Raw genomic sequence first — 19,953 nt, forward strand, 5'->3', positions numbered from 1 at the left:
GCCTTACGAGAATAGTTTGATTGAACTTGGCCTTTTCTCCTTGGAGCGATGGAGGATGAGAGGTGACTTGATAGAGGTGTACAAGATAATGAGAAGCATTGATCATGTGGATAGTCAGAGGCTTTTCCCCAGGGCTGAAATGGCTAGCACGAGAGGGCAAAGTTTTAAAGTGCTTGGAAGTAGGTACAGAGGAGATGTCAGGGGTAAGTTTTTTTTAACGCAGAGAGTGGTGAGTGCATTGAATGGGCTGCCGGCGGCAGTGGTGGAGGTGGAAATGATAGGGTCCTTTAAGAGACTCCTGGATAGCTACATGGAGCTTAAAAAAATAGAGGGCTATGGGTAAAGCCTAGGTAGTTCGAAGGTAGGGACATGTTCAGCAAAGCTTTGTGTTGTGCTGTATGTTTTCTATGTTTCTATAATTCACCAAATTGGACACCCTTAAGGATTAGGTGAAATAACAGTTTGATCCCTGCAATGTATTACCCTTCACTGATTTTAGTGTGGGGTAAAATTAAGCAGGTTTAAAACTAGAGTTCCCTTCAATCCAATCAAATATGAAGGATAAATTACAACTGCATCATGCGATTGCCATCAAACTTTCTGGATGTACACGTAGTTGAAAGTTCCCCAGTAACATGCTTTACTCTCAGATTCAGGACATCATCGCCACTGAACCAATGTGACATTGACCAATGCCAACACCTGTCATCTTGTAAGAGCTTTGGTTAGAATTGATCATAGAAGTCTGAATTTGGATCGTATATGTACTACAGTGCAGTGTAGGAGTTGGGTTGGGACCAACTCATTTTATACTTGAGTAATATATATTTATTGCATTTTATTTTAACACACTGAATCCATCTTCATGCTCGTGCAGGCGCAGAATATAAATATTAGATACATTTTTAATTCATACACCAAGATGTTGTTCATCGACTTCAACTCGGCATCTAACACGATCATCCTCATGGGCTGGAGGATAAATTGTCCTCATTGGGACTCAACAGCTCTCTCTGTAACAGGATCTTGAACTTCTAAACGGAAAGACCCCAGCCAGTCTGAGTTGGCAGGAACATCTCAAGCTGGAGCACTGGTACCCGCCAGGGTTCTGTGCTCAGTCCGCTGCTGACTCACGTCTGCACTGCAGATTCTGCTCAAACCGCACCATCAAGTTCGCGGAAGATACAACAGTGATTGACCTCACCAGCGACTGTGATGAGTCAGCATACAGAGAGAAGGTAGAGAGGCTTGTCAAATGGTGTGAGAACAACAACCTGAGCCACAACATAGACAAGACAAAAGAGTCAATTGTGGACTTCAGTAAGGCACAGGCCAACCACTCATCATTGCACATCAATGGCTCTGCTATGGACAGAGAGTTCCTTGGTGTGCACATAACAGACAATCTAACTGGGACCCACAAGATCTCCTCAAGAAGGCACAGTGGCATCTACCCTTTCCGAGGAGATTAAGGCAGGCAAGGCTCATTGCCTCCATTTTAATAACTTTCTACAGGAGCACCATCAAGAGTTTCCTGTATGGCTGCATCATTGTGTGGTAAGGAAGCTGCAAGGCATCGGACCACAAGACCCTACAGAGGCTCGTAAAAACAGCTGAGAGGATCGTCAGTGTCTCCCTCACCCCTATTTGTGACATTTACTAGAGTGTTACAGACAAAAGGCCCAAAACATTGTTGAGGATCCCTACCATCCCTCCCATAATCTCTTTGACCCAACACAATCAGGAAGGAGATACAGGAACATCAGGACTAAGACTGCCAAGACTGGGTAACTGTTTCTTCTCCCAGGCCGTGAGATTAACGAATACCCTGCCACCCCTGAGGTCTCGTCACTAGGACAGCAAGCTGTTTACTGCATACCTGTGCTGTCCTTTACTAGGTGCATTTTGAATTATAATTTATTAACTTATTTAGTTTGGTTTAGGTGCTGTATGTTGTGTGGGTACATCATAGTCCAGCGGAACACTGTTTTGTTGGTTGTATATACGTACAATCAGATGACAATAACCTTGAATTTGAACTTATTGTTTTTCAGTCTGCTGCACCAGTACTTAAATCTTTATGAATCTGAGATATTTTAAGCATAGCTTTGACAGGAGAGGAGCCACTGTTATAGATTGTTGGGGTACTCTCGGGTTGATAGCAAGTTTAAGCAAAACACTAATCTTGGTTCAATTCATATATATATATATCACACCTGAATTAAAATCCAGAGTTTTTCCTTTTCCTGCTATTAAGACACCATCAATATTGTCAGTAAAAATACTTATTTCAAATGAATAAGGAAATCACAATTTTTAGTGTTAGCTTCTAGAACCATTACCTATAGTCTATTTTGTTGAAGTGGTAATGGTGCAAACAAGTGGGTAATGAGGTGGGAGAAATGATTATGCAAACTGGAAATCATCTTGAAGTTAAATACAAATTTTAGTTAAGCAAAATTTATGAAAAATTTGGATTCGTACTTTAGAAGCTTTTAATTTAGAAATTTTGAATCTTTAGAATAACACTAGTCATGTGGAGTCAGCCAAGAACATATGGATGAAGATGTCCTATTTTTGTACATGTGGTTAGGAATAGCAGAGTATTTCTTAAAGATTACTAATCCAACAATTTGCAGTCCTGTTCCAGATCAAGTGGTAGATGTTCATTTCCTGTTCCAATCCAAGTATCATTTTATTTATAACAATAGCATTAAGAACTACTTTCTTAAATTATGAAGGTCTCTTTAAATATTACCTTCTTTAACCAAATTATCAGAAAAAAGGCTTGTTAAAATTGTTGCTGGAAGTGATCCATTGGCCAAGAGGATACCAGTGAGCATTGCCAACTTTGTTTGTTCTGAAGCTGAAAATGCTTTCAGGAAGAGCAATAGCTGAGGAAAGATAAGAAAATAACTTTTAAATGGAAATAATGTCAGGAGGATGTGATGTATAATGCAAGATAAAAGTAATGATCTTCATGTCATTATCATTTATGGACCTTAATTCATATATCCCTTTTGAATGCTCTTCTCAGACATGCCAAATTTCAACAAGTTGCTAATCATTGAGATTGGTTGATAGGTGAGTGATTCTGAGATTGCAGCAGAAAGCTTCATTGTATTTCCACTTTTGTAATGGTGCCTCAAGAAAGTGGCATCCATTATCCATCCATCTGGTTCTCTTCTCATTTCTACCACTGGGTCACACCCAACATTTTAGGAACAGCATTCTCCCCTCACATCAGATTTCTGAACAATTAACACTACTTTGTTATTCCTCTTTTGCACTAATTTTTTTGGTAACTTGGAATTTTTATATCTTGCATTCCACTGCAGAACCACATATTTCTCGATATATTTTCAGTGATAATAACTGTGAATCTGATCTAGATAGGCAGCACAGCTGCTGTTGTTACACGGGGGAAAGAAAATTGAGATAAACTGGACATAAAAGAGGTTGCAGCTTTGCTGTTTGAAATGCTGGCTCTCACAGCTCTGAAACCCAGGTTCCATCCTCGCTTTGTGTGGGTTTCTATCACATGCTCCAGTTTCCTCCCACATTCCAAAGACACACTATTTGGTCAAGTGGCTATGATAAATTGCTCCTAATTTTGCAAGTAGGAGAAAGGAAAGCCAAAAGTTTCAGCTTATAAGTGTGAAGAGGAGAAGTGGAACTAATGGATCTGAGCTGCTAGTACCCAGCATGGATCTAATGTCATATTAATGTTTGTTATGCAATCACAATCAGTCATATTTCATTTCTCTCTCAAGAAAATTTTACACATTCACCCATGCATGCACGCGCCTCCTCCCCCACCAACTCATCCTCCATTCAAGTCCCTGACACTCCCAGAACCAGAATGCCCAATCCTTCCCAGGGTGTCACTCAACCAGAGGCAGCCATTTATCAGTAGTACAGCCTGAAATAAAAAATTTCTGTGGAGGCTGAATCAGCACAGACGCTGGTAGATTAAGAAAGACAGGAGATTCCACCGGTAGGCTGAAGGACCAGCTTTCTTAGCGAGTGTGTGATGGCAAGTTTGGCAATGTAGATCGCTCTGCCTAGCAAACCTCTGGCCAGGAACATAGTTAAGTGTGGGCAGTTACTAAAATCAGATATTCAGCCCACCAACTGCACTCATGTTCTAATCAATGACATCCATCAAAGTTACAACTCAGATGAACTCTCATAGTGAAGAGGTGGTGGAGGAATGAGCCTCAGTATGTGCCCTCAATCCTCATCGAATTTGAAACTGATGGACAGGGGGAATTTTGCCTGACAAATCTGATGGAATTCTTTGAGGAAATAACAGACAGAATAGACAAAGCGAAATCATTAGATGTTGTTTACTTGGATTTTCAGCAGACTTTTGACAAGGTGCTGCACGAGGCTGCTAAACAAAATTAGATCCCTTGGCATGACAGGAAAGATGCTAGCATGGACAAAAGATTGGCTGACTGGCAGAAGGCAAGAAGTGAGAATAATTAGAACCTTTTCTGAGTGGCTGCCAGTGACTAGTGGTGTTCTGCAGGGGTTGGTATTGGGTCCGCTACTTTTCATGGTTTACTTAAAGATCTGGATGCCAGAATTGATGGCTTTGTGGCTAAGTTTGCAGATGATACAAAGACAGGTGGAGGAGCAGATAGTGATGAGGAAGCAGGGGTCTGCAGAAGGACTTGGATTAGGAGAATGTGCAAAGAAGTGGCAGACAAAATACAGATTAGGGAAGAATATGGTCATGCACTTTGGTAGAAGGAGTAACGGCATAAAGCATTTTCAAAATAGAGGGTGAATTCAAAAATCAGAGATGCAAAGGAACATAGAAGTCCTCGTGCAGGATTCTCTAAAGGTTAACTTGCAGGTTGAGTCGGTGATAAGGAAGGCAAGTGCAATGTTAGCATTCATTTCAAGCAGACTAGAAGATAAAAGCAAGGATGTAATGCTGAGGCTTTAAAAGCATTGGTCGGACCAAATTTACAGTATTGAGAGCACTTTTGGGCCCCTTATCCAAGAAAGGATCTAATAAGGATTGGTGAAAGTCCAGAGGAGGTTTTATGAGAATTATCCCATAAATAAAAGGGTTAATGTATGAAGAGCATTTAATGGGCTCTGGGCCTGTACTCACTCCAGTTTGCAAGAAGGAGGGGGATCTCATTGAAACCTACCAAATATTGAAAAGACTGAATATAGTGGATGTGCAGAGGATGTCTCCAATAGTGGGGGAGTTTAGGACCAGAGAACACAACCTCAAAACAGAAGGATGTTCCTTTAAAACAGATGGAAGAATTGTTTTAGCCAGAGGATGGTGGAGGAAGTCATTGATGGTTTAATTAAGTCAGTGACACCAAGTTTAATAAACCGGAGTTTCATGTATGGACAGAAGCTTCTAATCAGAATACCAGGAAAAGAATTACAAGTCTGATTGAAGCTAGATTGAAGAGACAAAATACCTTTTTAATTGCATCTTCAAATGCTTTTTCTAGATACTTGTAACGCCTGATGAGCTTATTGAAGACCTAAAGCGAACGAAAAGAATGTACTAGTCAGAAAACATCCAGTTTAAAGGTGACATGAAAATATACCAATCCACATGTCTCAATGTTATAAATAATCTCTGCATTTTATTAAATTGCCAGTCTTTATTCCTGGCCTGGTACACCAGAACTGCTTATGACAAATAGTTTATATTAATCAATGTGATACTGAGTCCACACTATAGTATTTTTGAGAAAAACTTCCTCATCCAGTAAAAGTAGTACATAATTACCGAGTTTAACAGTCATGATGTTCATTGGATGGAAAGAACAACAGACAGTGGAAATCTTCAAAAAGAACAAAGTCTAAAAGAATTATTCTCCCACCACTATTCACAGTTGGATTCCAGCTACAGAGAACGAGATTCAAGGCAATGATAATGATTGCAATGATTTTCAGATTATAGCATTGGCAGAAAAGACATAACCAGTTTCCAACTGATCTTTTGACCAAATTGGGACAAAAGGATGAAAGAGAGACTAGCAAACTAATCTTATTGAATGGCTCATTGAGAAGAAAATTATAGTCGGACTTGAATTAAATTTACTGCATTACAAACACTGGCCTGAGCACAATGTAATCTTGTTTCCAAAAGGGCTATTTACTCCAAATATTTTTTGTAATAGACTTGCGCTATCAAACATTAAACTATTAATACCATCCAGTTAAGGTGTACAGGAGGGTGCCATCTGGCACATTGGGTCTATGTTAACTCCCAGAACAACAATCCCATCAACCTTGCTCCCTTTATTAATATTCCTTTAGCCCAGCAACTGCTTTTCTTCCAAATGCCCACAATATTCCTTTACTTTAATTCATTTGTTGTCACTGAATCATTGTGACAACCAGCAAGACTGCACATGTGGATCCATTCTCATTATCTTGAATAGCTTGAGACCCCAAAACAGCTTAATAGACTTATACCAGCACATCTTTTTACCTGAGCGTAGTTACGGATTACTTGCTGATCTTCAGCAGCACCAAACACGCAGTATTCAGTCACCTTGGTTTTGTCTCCATCATCAATACGTGTTCCTCCTGGGGCTATAGGATGAAAAAAATGCATCAACAGCTAAAACTTCCACTCACCATCAACCAATAAACAGAGCTCTGAAGTTAAGAATGGTGTTCAGCACTTTTCAAAAGCCTGAGGTGAGGATGAATCCCACTTTATAACTATTTGTATTGGCACATCATCAGAAATATTTGAATTTGTACATTATTTAAGGAGCCCTCCCATTTTATTCTCATTTCAGAGCCTTGAGACTACAGAAGACTTGATTTGACACTAAAGAAATTTTCTTCCAGCCTTCTCAAAGCAAAGACACCAAAAGCAACACAAGTACCATTACAAAAGTCAAATCTTTTTTTAATAATCCATGTTAATGTTTATTGCCTTTAAAGTGCATAAAGAAAACACTAGGTGAAAGTTTTAGAAGTATTTTTCGGTGATTTCATGGTTCAACAAATTCTACTCTGCCCTTACAGCAAGCTTATTTAGTAGATATCATCACCAAAAAATACATGATTCATCTGTCAACTCCACTATAACTGAGGCAGTTTAATGTGATTGTTTTACTGATATATGGTGATAAATTGTTTCATTTCGATGTTCATTCACTGCTTTCTGAGAAGTATTCTTGTAGTACTCCAGGTTTTATTGATTAGTTCCAAAGCTGTTTAGAGTTTAAATTTCTAAACTGAGCTGCTAAAATACTTTATACTTTATTGTCGTCAAACAATTGATACTAGAATGTACAATCATCATAGCGAACAACAGGAATTCTGCAGATGCTGGAAATTCAAGCGACACACATCAAAGTTGCTGGTGAACGCAGCAGGCCAGGCAGCATCTGTAGAAAGAGGCTGAATTTCCAGCATCTGCGGAATTCCTGTTGTTTCCGTTTTAAAATCATCATAGTGATATTTGATTCTGCACTTCCCACTCCCTGGATTACAAATCGATAGTAAATATTAAAAAAATTAAAAATAAAAAAATTTAATTTTAAATCATAAATAGAATATATTAAAATTGAAAGTAAGGTAGTGCAAAAAAAACCGAGAGGCAGGTCCGGATATTTGGAGGGTACGGCCCAGATCCGGGTCAGGATCCGTTCAGCAGTCTTATCACAGTTGGAAAGAAGCTGTTCCCAAATCTTGCCGTATGAGTCTTCAAGCTCCTGAGCCTTCTTCCAGAGGGAAGAGGGATGAAAAGTTTGTTGGCTGGGTGGGTCATGTCCTTGATTATCCTGGCAGCACCACTCCGACTGCGTGCGGTGTAAAGCGAGCCAAAGGACGGAAGATTGGTTTGTGTGATGTGCTGCACCGTGTTCACAATCTTCTGCAGCTTCTTTCGGTCTTGGACAGGACAACTTCCATACCAGGTTGTGATGCACCCTAGAAGAATGCTTTCTACCGTGCATCTATAAAAATTAGTGAGGGTTTTAGGGGACAGGCCGAATTTCTTTAGCTTTCTCAAGAAATAAAGGCGCTGGTGGGCCTTCTTGGCAGTGGACTCTGCTTGGGTGGACCAAGTCAGGTCATTTGTGATATTGACCCCGAGGAACTTAAAGCTTTTGACCTGTTCCTCTTGCACACCACCAATGTAAATTGGGTCGTGTGGTCCGCTACTCCTTCTGAAGTCAACAACCAATTCCTTTGTCTTGCTGACATTGAGGGATAGGTTATTGTCAAAAAGAGTAAAACTAAAAAGAGTAAAATTTTCAAACACTGAAATGACCATTCACTGAACGTTACAGAGTACTACAGCACAGAAGCAGGCCCTTTGGTCCACGTAGACGGGGTTAGCCCCATCGACCTGCACCCAAACCACAGCCCTCTCTCATCCATGTACCTATCCAAACTTCTCTTAAAATGTTACAGCCGAGCCTACATCCACTACTTCCACTGGCAGCTCATTCCACATGCCCACTACCCTCTGAGTGAAGTACTTCCCTCCAATTCCCCTTAAATATTTCACATTTCATCCTCAATCCATATCCCCTAGTTCTAGTTTCACCCAATCTGAAGGGGAAAAAGGGCATTCATTCTACCTAAACACAAAAGGGTCTCAGTCTGAAATGTCAACTGTTTATTCCCCTCCATAGATGCTGCTTGATCTGCTAAATGGCTACAGCATTTTGTGTGTCTTTACCCTATCTATACCCCTCATAATTTTGTACACCTCAATGACATCTCCTTTTATTCTCCTGTGCTCCAGGGAATAAATTCCTGACCGATTCAACCTATACCTGTAACTTGGGTCCTCAAGTCCTAGCAACATTCTTGTAATTTTTTTCTGCGTTCTTTCAAGCTTATTGATATCTTTCCTGTACCCAGTTGACCAGAATGGGCACGTTATATTCTAAATTTGGCTTTATCGTCTTTTACAACTTCAACATAACATGCCAAATCTTGTACTCAGTAGGCTGATTTATGAAAGCCAATATGCCAAAAACTCCATTTATGTCCCTACTTTCAATGAAATATGGATCTGTATTCCCAGATCTCTTTGTTCTACCACACACCTTGGTGCCTTAATATTTATTGCACAAATCTTACTCTGGTTTGTCCTCCCACAACGCAACACCTATTATCTACCTTAATTCTATCAGCTTTTTTCCTAGATGGTCTATATGACTTTGCAAGCACTGATAGCCTTCCTCACTGTCCACTGTACTCCCTATCTTGGTGTCATCTGCAAATTTGCTGATCCAGTTAACCACATTAATATCTAAATCACTAATACAGATAATAAACAACAATGAACCCAGTACCGATCCCATACCACTAGTCACATATCTCCAATCAAAGAGACATCATCTATTACCGTCCTCAGGGATCTCCTGCTTAACCAACACTGAATACAACTGATTACTTTATCCTGAATGCCAAGTTACTTAGCCTCCCATGCGGGACTTCGTCAAATGCCTTGTTGTCTCCATGAACTGTAACATCTACTGACTTCCCTTCAGCAATCATTTTGGTAACCTCCTATTCATAATATATTATGCTTTATAAAATAAACTAGATTCTGTACCGCATTTGTTAGCACATTTAATCTTACCACAATATAGAGCTCTTCTACTAAATTATTATTTCTGCTTGAGAACCGGGGTTAATTATTAACTAAAACACTAGGTGTTTTAGATGACCTTGGAAACATCAGGAAAAAAAAACTCAAGTAACCCAGGTTTGATCCTGATGTTGGATGCTGTCTGTACAGAGTCCGCATTTTCTCTATTAACATCTGAGTTTCCCTCCAGGTATTCCAATTTCCTTCCACATTATGAGGGCATGCTGTCATGTTAATTAGCTATATCAGATTACCCTAGTCAAGATGGGGGCAGAAGAATCCAGGAGAGATGATGGGCATGTGAGAGATGTTGCAGGGAACTAAATGGGAAAGGGTATTGATTGGAATGAATTGTTCTAAAAGCCAGCATAGACTGTAGAGCTCACTTCAATGTTAGAGGAAAAGGTGGGAAATAAGTCACTGTGAAACAGGCTTAAATTTGATATGCTCAAGTTACCATCTTACATTCAATGTTTAGAAGGTCTTAACATCTGCCTAATATGCAGATAGATTGGGAAAATTCGGGTGGTGCTGGATTCCAAGAGAGGGAACTTGGAGAATGCCTACAAGATGGCTTTTTAGAGCAGTTTGTGGTTGAGCCCACTTGGGGAAAGGCAATTCTGGATTTGGCGTTGTGTCATGAACTAAATTTGATTAGGGAGCTTAATATAAAGTAAACCTGAGGAAGCAATGATCATGATAGAATACATCCTGCAGTTTGAGTGGGAGAAGCTAAAGTCATGTGTATCATAAACACGAGGAAACCTGCAGATGCTGGAATTTCATGCAACACACATAAAAGTTGCCGGTGAACGCAGCAGGCCAGGCAGCATCTCTAGGAAGAGGTACAGTCGACGTTTCGGGCCGAGACCCTTCGTCAGGACTAACTGAAAGAAGAGCTAGTAAGAGATTTGAAAGTGGGAGGGGGAGGGGGGAGATCGGAAATGATAGGAGAAGACAGGAGGGGGAGGGATGGAGCCAAGAGCTGGACAGGTGATTGGCAAAAGGGATACGAGAGGATCATGGGACAGGAGGCCCAGGGAGAAAGAAAGGGGGAGAGGGAAGCCCAGAGGATGGGCAAGGGGTATAGTCAGAGGGACAGAGGGAGAAAAAGGAGAGAGAGAAAAAGAATGTGTGTACATAAATAATGGATGGGGTACGAGGGGGAGGTGGGGCATTAGCAGAAGTTTGAGAAGTCAATGTTCATGCCATCAGGTTGGAGGCTACCCAGACGGAATATAAAGTGTTGTTCCTCTAACCTGAGTGTGGCTTCACCTTTACAGTAGAGGAGGCCGTGAATAGACATATCAGAATGGGAATGGGACATGGAATTAAAATGTGTAGCCACTGGGAGATCCTGCTTTCTCTGGCGAACAGACGCAGACTGAGAAATAAAAAACAGATACATCCCAAAGATGAAGTAGTATTCTAATGACAGGATAAAACAACCATGGCTGACAAGGGATTCAAAGACAGCACAAAAGGAAAAAAGAGAGCATGTAAAATAGTAAAAAATAGAGGGAAGTTAAAGGATTGGGAAGCTTTTAAAAACAAACTGAAGGCAACTAAAAAAGCCATTAGGAGACAAAAGATGAAGTACGAAGGTAATTTAACCAATTAAAAAAAGAGGAAACCAAAAGTTTTTTTCAGCTATATAAAGAGTAAAGAAGGGACCGTATATTAGACTGTGGAAAATGATGCTGGAGAGGTAGTAATGGGGGACAAAGAAATGGCAGATGAACTCAATAAATATTTTGCATCAGTTTTCACTATGGAAGAAATTAGCAGTATGCCAGAAATTCGAGAGTGCCAGCAGGCAGAAGTGAGCGTAGTTGCTATACCTAAGGAAAAAGTGCTTGGGAAGCTGAAAGGTCTGAAGGTAGACAAGTCATCGGGATCAGATGGACTGGAGATAAGGGGAGCCTTTTCAGTTGGCTGCTAGTGACTAGTGGTATTCCACAGGGGTTGATGTTCAGACCACTTCTTTTCACTTCATATAACAATAATTTGGATGATGCATTTGATGATTGTGGCCAGGATTGCTGTTAATACAAAGATAGAAACAGGGGAAGATAGTGCTGAGGAAGCAGGAAACCAGCAGAAGGACTTGTACATCTAGTCAACTCCATCTTAGGCACTAGCCTACAAGTACCAAGGACATCTCTAGGGAGCGGTGTCTCAGAAAGGCAGCATCCATTATTGAGGACCTCCAGCACCCAGGGCATGCCCTTTTCTCACTGTTACCATCAAGTAGGAGCCTGACAGTACAGAAGCCTGACGGCACACATTCAGTGATTCAGGAACAACTTCTTCCCCTCTGCCATCCGATTCCTGAATGGACTTTGAAGTTTTGGACACTACCTCACTTTTTTAATATATAGTATTTCTGTTTTTGCACATTTTTTAAATAATCTATTCAATATACGTAATTGATTTACCTGTTTATTTATTATGATGTGTTATTTTATTTATTTATTTATTTTCTTTTCTCTCTCCGCTAGATTATGTATTGCATTGAACTGTTGCTGTTAAGTTAACAAATTTTGCATCACATGCCGGTGATAATAAACCTGATTCCGATTCTGACAGACTGGGAGAATGGGCAAAGGAATGGCAGGTGGAATATAGTGCAGGGAAGTGAGTGGTCATGCACTTTGGTAGAAGAAATAAAGACTTAGACTATTTTCTAAATGGGGAGAAAATTCAAAACTCAAAAGTGCAAAGGGCATTTGGAGTCCATGTGCAGGATTCCCTAAAGGTTAATTTGCAGGTTGAGTCAGTAATGAGGAAGGCAAATGCAATATTAGCATTCATTTTGAGAGGACTAGAATATAAGACCAAGAACATAATGGTGAGAATTTATAAGGCATTAGTCAGACTGCACTTGGGGTATTGTGAGCAGTTTTCGCCCCGATCAAAGAAACGATGTGCTGGCATTGAAGAGGATCCAGAGGAGGTTCATGAGAATGATTCCATGAATGAAGAGGTTAATGCATGAGGAGCATCTGATGGCTCTGGGCCTGTGTGCACTGCAGTTTAGAAGAATGAGGAGGGATCTTCTTATGACCAATCAAATATTAAAAGGCCTAGACAGAGTGAATGTGGAGAGGATACTTCCTATAGTGGGTGAGCCTAGAAACAGGGGGCACAGCCTCAGAACAGAGAGAAGAGGAATTACTTTAGTCAGAGGATAGTGAATCTGTGGAATTTAATGCCATAGACAGCTGTGGAGGCCAAGTCACTGGGTATATTTAAAGCGGAGGTTGATAGGTCTTGTTTAGTCAGGGCATTAAAGGTTATGAGGAGAAGGCAGGAGAATGGAGTTGGTAGGGATAATAAATCAGCCTTGATGGAATGGTGGTGTGCACCCAATGGGCCAAAGAACCTTATTTTGCTCTTTTGGATTATGGTCTATAATTTAGGATTTTGACATGTATTAGTAAATGATTTGACTTCAAGTGCGACTGGCCATGCATAACCTGAAGTAACAGAAGGCAATGGATTTTCTTTGAGCAATGCAGGGAGCCAGAGGAGTCCAAATCAGCTAAGTCAAGATCGGGGTGCACTTTAAACATAGCTTGATATTGCTCTTAATCATCTGACTTTATCTACAGCTGTGTGGTGAAATTGATATGCTATTCAAAGTTATTACAACAGGAAAAAATGTGAGAATTCCCCCAGAGAATACATACACAAGTATCCTAATGCTGTGTTATAATATGACTAAGTGTCACCATGGGGAACCTTGTGATCTGTCTTAGTCCTGTCTTCCTAAAACATTTAAAACCCATCTGCTTTGTCAAGTTTTGCTGTCCTATACCCTGGCAACCACCCACTTCTTTTTCTTCTTCGTTTTTCTGTGAGGGACACTGGGATTCTTTTGTACATTAAAGATGATAGATTGTTCTGATGCTAGTAAGGGACAGTTTATTCAGAAGATAGTTCTTGTATATAGCATGAATGTTTTATTGATTTTACATACCTTTTTAAATATAGCTTAAGCATTGCCTCAAACTAAATCCAGCAAAATGCAGACAAAATACACATTTTTGACTATAAATTATCATCAGATCCTTTCTGACTTTCAAGGAAAGCAAAAAACGTTTACATTTTTACTCCACTCTTCATTGGTTACTGATTAGTTAAAGAAAGTTCGGTTCATATTTACCTAGCATGCTCCCAGCTATCAATATATCAAACAATGTGTCTGCATAACGACGATAATCTAGTCTTGATCCTGTTACATCCAGAAACTTGGCTGCTGCCTCGAGGTCACTCCCCGCCTCATTAAGACCTTGAACAATTGTGTCTCTGAAGACTGTTGGTTCGAACTTCTCTTTTTCATCTGCAGAAGAGAGACATTTCAGTTGCAACCAATCTGCTTGGACACTTTGCAGTGTTAAATTTACAGTATCTTCAAGCCCATTAGTTTTAAAGCAATATGGTCACTACACAAATGGAGTATAGAGGCACAAACAACACAGTAGCTGACAACCATGCAGGTTATGAGAATACAGTGGATAGCACTTAATTGGTCCATCAGTTAATTGGGATAGGTGCTTATTTGGGCCAAATCTTACAGAACAAAAACGAATCAAGAAAATAGCCAGGATTCCCCTCATTTGTTTGGGACAATATGCTGCTTAATTGGGACAGGAGACTGTATGGAACAGCTTCTAACTAGTGTAAGTTATGCGTACTTGTGTGGTTGTCAGACACTGCACCGAGCTTAGAGTGAGCAGTTTTTAAAATAGTGTCAGTTGTGTAAGCAGTGATTTTTTTTCAGTGAGAAATTGCAAAAAAAATTAAGCAGCAAGATAATGTAGAATTGATTTGCTCACTGTGGTTTCAAGCATTCAGGCTTGGAGAGGCCAGAACCGACCAGGAGCAATTTCATTCCTTCAACAAGTTAGGAATTTTGAAGAATTTGAACCTATCAGCTAAACTAGGTGAGGGCAGCAGATGGGCCTTGTACCCTGGTGAAATAGAGACATGTAAAGTCAGGTCTAACATCTTGAATGTTACAATGACAACGAAGGCTTGGGGGATGCAATCATCGAAAGCATTGTATGAAGACAGTACATTATCTACACTAGGTGTCGGCGCTAATTTTGTTCATTAACAGTCAATCAAAGGAACATGGCAGCGTGTTTGTTAGCTGTTGTATCCAACGATGACAGTGAAACCTGTGCGGGAGAGTTTTTAAAAGTGGAAAAGCCAATTCATTGGAATAGTTCCGCTCTCTCAACCTTAGAAGTCCAGATCCAATCGTAAGAGTCGTTATTACAAACTGGGGTCTTCCTCGGTTACATTGGATAACCATGACTACCGCTGTGTCTTATCATGCCCTTCACTCTCCACAAAACATTGTAGAACTGCCTTCTTGGCCGTTAGATCTCACTGTTAATCTTATCTGCACAGTCTGCTAGACCTGACTTTACATGTCTCTATTTCACCAGGGTACAAGGCCCATCTGCTGCCCTCACCTAGTTTAGCCTGCCTGTCGAAGTCGTGTAGAAGTGTGGCCATTGTTACATGCAAACAACTACATGGAGCTGAGTGTCCAGTGGAGGCCAAAGATGACTGAAATGCCCCAGAATGGACATGACAAACCATTCACTAGAAGTGCTACTGCTCCCTCGACACCCCGTAGTTGGCAGTGTACACTGCATGAATTCCTCTGTCAATAACTAGTAGGACCTAATAGAGTTTTATAGTAATGTAGTAGCATTGGTAGTGTTCTAATTTGCTCTGTATTTCAATTAAATACATAATTTGTTACTCAGTTAAGTAGTAGTTTGTCTTTATTATACCTTTTTTTTTAGCTATTTCCATGAAACTTCGGCTAATTGGGCCAAAACGTACCGGTCCCTATGTGTCCACTGTATTTTAATACTGACAGCTTTTTGAAAGTAATCAGATAACTGTGACTTCAATAACTTCATGTAGTGGATTAGGTTCGAGGTTGCCTAAAGCAATCAATGGTTCAGTTTAATCTTGCAACTACAGGAATCTTTCTCAATGTCTCATCTTGACAACTACTTTAAAAACACTTTGTAAAATGACGCAATGGATCTTTTTACGAATTCGTTGGATTGATGTGTACATTTAAGACAGTCACCAAAATAACACTGTTCTGCTTGGCAGCAGTGTTTTTTTCTTGATACTTCTATTATATGTTGCATATGAAAGATCTAGTCGAAAAGCTTACCCCTCTTCCTGGTCTTAAACCGTTGGCCTGTTAGCACTGGCTTCTGCAACTTACTCATAAACTTTCTGTAAAGAAAGGGGGAAATTAGAGTCATTGTGATCTCAGGAAAAAAACAACTGATCTTTGTACCCATCACTTATTTCACTGCAAGCAACCAACACATGCCTTGCTACTGGATTTTAACCAAGGTATATATTGATGGTGCAGATTCATACCCAGATTTACAGTCTTAGTCCCAAATTCAAATCACACCATGGCAGCTATGGTATTTTAATTCAGATGATAATCAGGATTCTTTTTACCAACTTATTGAGATACAGTGTGGAATAGGCCCTTCTGGGTCGAGGAACATTCTGGTCTTTGAGCCACACTGCCCAACAAACCGTGATTTAACCCTAGCCTAATCATGGAACAATTTACAATGACCAATTAACCTACCAACTGGTACATCTTTGGACTGAGAGGGGAAACCACTGCACCCATTGGAAACACACGTGGTCACTTGAGAACATACAAACTCCTTACAGACATTGTTAGGAATTGCACCTGGGTTGCTGGTATTGTGAAATGTAGTGGTTAGCACAACATTACCGTGCCGTTCCAGTTATTAACAACAATGTCACAAAAACCACCAGTTTGTTCTAAAAGCCCAGCTGATTCACTAAAGCCTTTCAGGGAAGTTAATCTGTCATCCTTAACCAGTTATTGACATTTAAAGCACCCGGAAATGGCTTAAAATTATAGAGTTGTACACGGCAGGAAAAAGCCCTTTGGCCCATACTGATCCATGTCCTCCACGATGAAGATTCAATGAAAGGGAAAGGGGAATGGGTAGCCAGTGCAAGATACCCTGTGGCCATTCCCCTCAGTAACGTGTATTGTTTTCAACACGATTGGGAGGCAGGCAATCTGACATCGGAACTGAACCGACTCTGCTGTTGTGGCCCGAGGCCATCAGCCTCCTGGACTGGCTGCACTCGCCTTAGTGCTGAGTTTTGGCTTCATGGCTGTGGATACTTTGAGTTGTGCCTATTTCAGTGTAGAGAGTATTGTCGGTATGGTGAATGAGCTTACAGCACATATCCACATACAGAATTATGATATTGTAGCCACTGGTGAGACTTAGTTGCGTGAGGGCAGGAATAGCAGCACAACGTTCTATGGTTCCGTTATTGTAGACATAACAGAGGGATAGCAGTGACATTACTCATCAGGGAAAATGTCACAACAGTGCTTGAATAGGACAGGCTGGAGAGCTCATCTACTGAGGAATGAGAAAGGGGTGACCACATTCATGGGATCATATTACAAACCTTCCAATAGTCAGTGGGATTTAGAGGAGCAAATTTGTAGAGATAGCAAACAGTTGCAAGAAAAATAAGGTTGTAAATAGTTGTCCTGAAAAAGGGTCTTGACCGGAAATATGAACTGTTTATTTATTTCCATAGATGCTGCCTGTTCTGCCAAGTTCCTCCAGCAGTGTGTGTATGTTGCGTTAGGCTGCAGTAGTAGGTGATTTTGTCTTTCCACATATGGACTGGGACTCCCATACTGTAAGCGGGCTGGATGAAAAAAGTTTAGCAAATGTGTTCAGGAAAGCTTCCTTAATCAATATATGGAGGTCCCAACTACAGAGGGCGATACGGGATCTCCTATTTGGAAATTAGGGAGCAGATGACAGAAGTGTGGGAAGGAGAGCATTTTGAATCTAGTATTCATAAATCTATTAGTTACAAGATAATTATGGAGAAGGATAGGACTGGTTCTCAGGTTCAGGTTCTAAATTGGAGAAAGGCTGATTTTGATGGCATCAAAAAGGATCTGGCAGATGTGGATTGAGACAGGTTTTCTGGCAAAGGGATACTTGGCAAGTGAGATGCATTCAAAAGTAAAATATTGGGAGCAGAGAGTTTGCATGTTTCTGTTAGAACAAAAAGCAAGGCCAACTGGTTTATGTAACCTTGAATTTTGAGAGATATTGAGACCCTGATTAAGAAGAAGGAGGTGCATAGCAGGTATTGGCAGAAAGTAGCAAATAAGATGTTTGAGAAGTATAAGAAGTGCAAGAGAACACACCAGAGGTAATTTAGGAGGGCTAAAAGTAGGCATACGGTTGCTCTGGCAGACAGGCTGAAGGAGAATCCCAAGGGTTTCTACAAGTATATTAAGAACAAAAGGATATCAAGGGACAAAATTTGTCCACTTGAACATCAGCGTGGTCAACTATGCATGGAGCCAAAAGGGATGTCGGAGATCTTAAATGGAACTTTTGCAACTGTATTTACTCAGGAGGTAGACACAGTATAGAACTGCGGCAAAAAGGTAGCGCGATCATACACCATATCTAGATTACAGAGGAGAAGGTGCTTGATGTCTTGAGGCAAATTAAGGTGGTTAACTCCCCAGCGTCTGACAAGGTGTCCTCTCGGACCTTCTGGGAGGCCAGTGCAAAAACAACAGGTGCCCTGGCAGAGGTACTTAAAATGCCCTTCGCCATGGGTGGGGTTCCAGAGGACTGGAAGATGGGTAATGTTATTCAAGAAAGCCTCTAACAATAAGCCTGGAAATTATAGGCTGGTGAGCCTGATGTCAGTAGTGGGTATATTTTTGGAAGTTATTCTAAGGGACAGAATATACAAGTCTCTGGATAGTTAGGGCCTGATTATGGATAGTCAATGCGGTTTTGTGCATGGTATGTCGTGTCTAACCAATCTTACAGAATTTTTCAAGGAGGTTACCAGGAAATTTGATGAAGGAAAAGCAGTGGAATGTTGTCTATATGGACCTTAGGAAGGCCATTGACCATGGGAGGCTGGTCCAGAAGGTTCATTCACATGTCATTCATGATGAAGTTGTAAATTGGATTCAGCATTGGCTTAGCAGAAGAAGCCAGTGAGTGGTAGTAGATGGTTGCCTCTCTAGTCAGAGAGGCCTATGACTGGTGGTGTGCCACACCAATTCGTGCTGGGTTGGTTGTTGTTTGTCATGTATATTAATAATTCGGACGATAATGTGCTAAATTATTCCTCATACATTGTCATCCAAATCAATATAGGTGACAAAAATGGGACCAGCACCAATACCTGGGGCACATCACTTGTGACAGACCTCCAGCCTGAGAAACATTTTTCCACCATTACCCTCTGTTTCTTATCATACAGCCTATTTTATATCCAGTTTGCTAACTCTCCTTGGATGCTATGTGATTTAACCTTCCAGAGTAGCTACCATGCAGACCTTATCAAAATTCTTACTAAAATCCATATACCTACTACTCTCTCATCAGTTCAGCAAAAAAACTCAATCAAATTCATAAGAAGTGATTTCCCACAAGATGGCTACCCCAATCAACCTCTGCCTTTCCAAATGTAAGTATATCTTATCCCTCAGCATGCTTTCCAGCAACTTGCCTATAATGGATGTTAGGCTAATGAGTCTATAATTAGTAGATCTATCCTTACAGCCCTTCTCAAATGAAGGTACGATATTTTCTATTGTCCAGTCTTCTGGCACCAAGCCAGAGAACAGCGATGTAGCGAGTATCTCAGCTTGGACTCCCACAGTTCTCTTTAATTTCCAATAGTACTCTTGAGTATAGCTCATCCGGACCTGGAGATCTGTCTACCTTCATAAATCTAAATACATGCAATACCTCTTTTTCTGTAATACAGACTGCATTGCCAGATTCCCAAGTCCTCACATCTTCCTCTACAGTGAAAACAGAGGAAAAATAACCACTGGGAACTCTGTCCCTCTCCAGTGTCTCCACGGATAGGTTTCCATCTTGGTCTCTGAAGGGCTCTATTCTGTTTCAAATCACTCAGTTTCTCCTTAATATATTAAAAAATAAATCACTGGATTCTCAATTTTCTCTGCCAAGCAAAGCTATCTCATGCTCCCTCTTGTCCCTCCTAATTTCTTTCTTCAGTGTACTCCAGCATCCCCCATATACATACAGTGACTCAGTTTCTTTTCTTCAACCAGAATTACATAATATCTTGACATCTAGGATTCCTACCTCCCAGCAGCTTTACCTTTTACTTTAACAGGAATATGCAGTCCTTAAACTGTTGCTGTCCCACTTTTAAAAGCCTCCCACTTGCCAGAAGTTCCTTTGCTTTAAAATGAC

General features: G+C 40.6%; 1 protein-coding gene across 2 annotated transcripts in view; it reads right to left on the minus strand.

Moving 5' to 3' along the window:
* Nucleotides 1-19,953, minus strand: part of LOC134344265 (eIF5-mimic protein 1) — a 110,328-nt gene that overhangs the window by 37,143 nt on the left and 53,232 nt on the right. For both annotated transcript variants that reach the window (XM_063043766.1, XM_063043767.1), the window contains 5 exons: nt 15,825-15,889; nt 13,782-13,958; nt 6,479-6,582; nt 5,454-5,519; nt 2,759-2,894 (listed from right to left, as the gene is read on the minus strand). In XM_063043766.1, the coding sequence (XP_062899836.1) occupies nt 2,759-2,894; nt 5,454-5,519; nt 6,479-6,582; nt 13,782-13,958; nt 15,825-15,882 (541 nt within the window). In that variant the 5' untranslated portion in view covers nt 15,883-15,889. The remainder of the gene's footprint in view (nt 1-2,758; nt 2,895-5,453; nt 5,520-6,478; nt 6,583-13,781; nt 13,959-15,824; nt 15,890-19,953) is intronic.

This window comes from Mobula hypostoma, chromosome 3, assembly GCF_963921235.1.
Source record: "Mobula hypostoma chromosome 3, sMobHyp1.1, whole genome shotgun sequence".
NCBI classification, from domain to species: Eukaryota; Metazoa; Chordata; class Chondrichthyes; order Myliobatiformes; family Myliobatidae; genus Mobula; species Mobula hypostoma.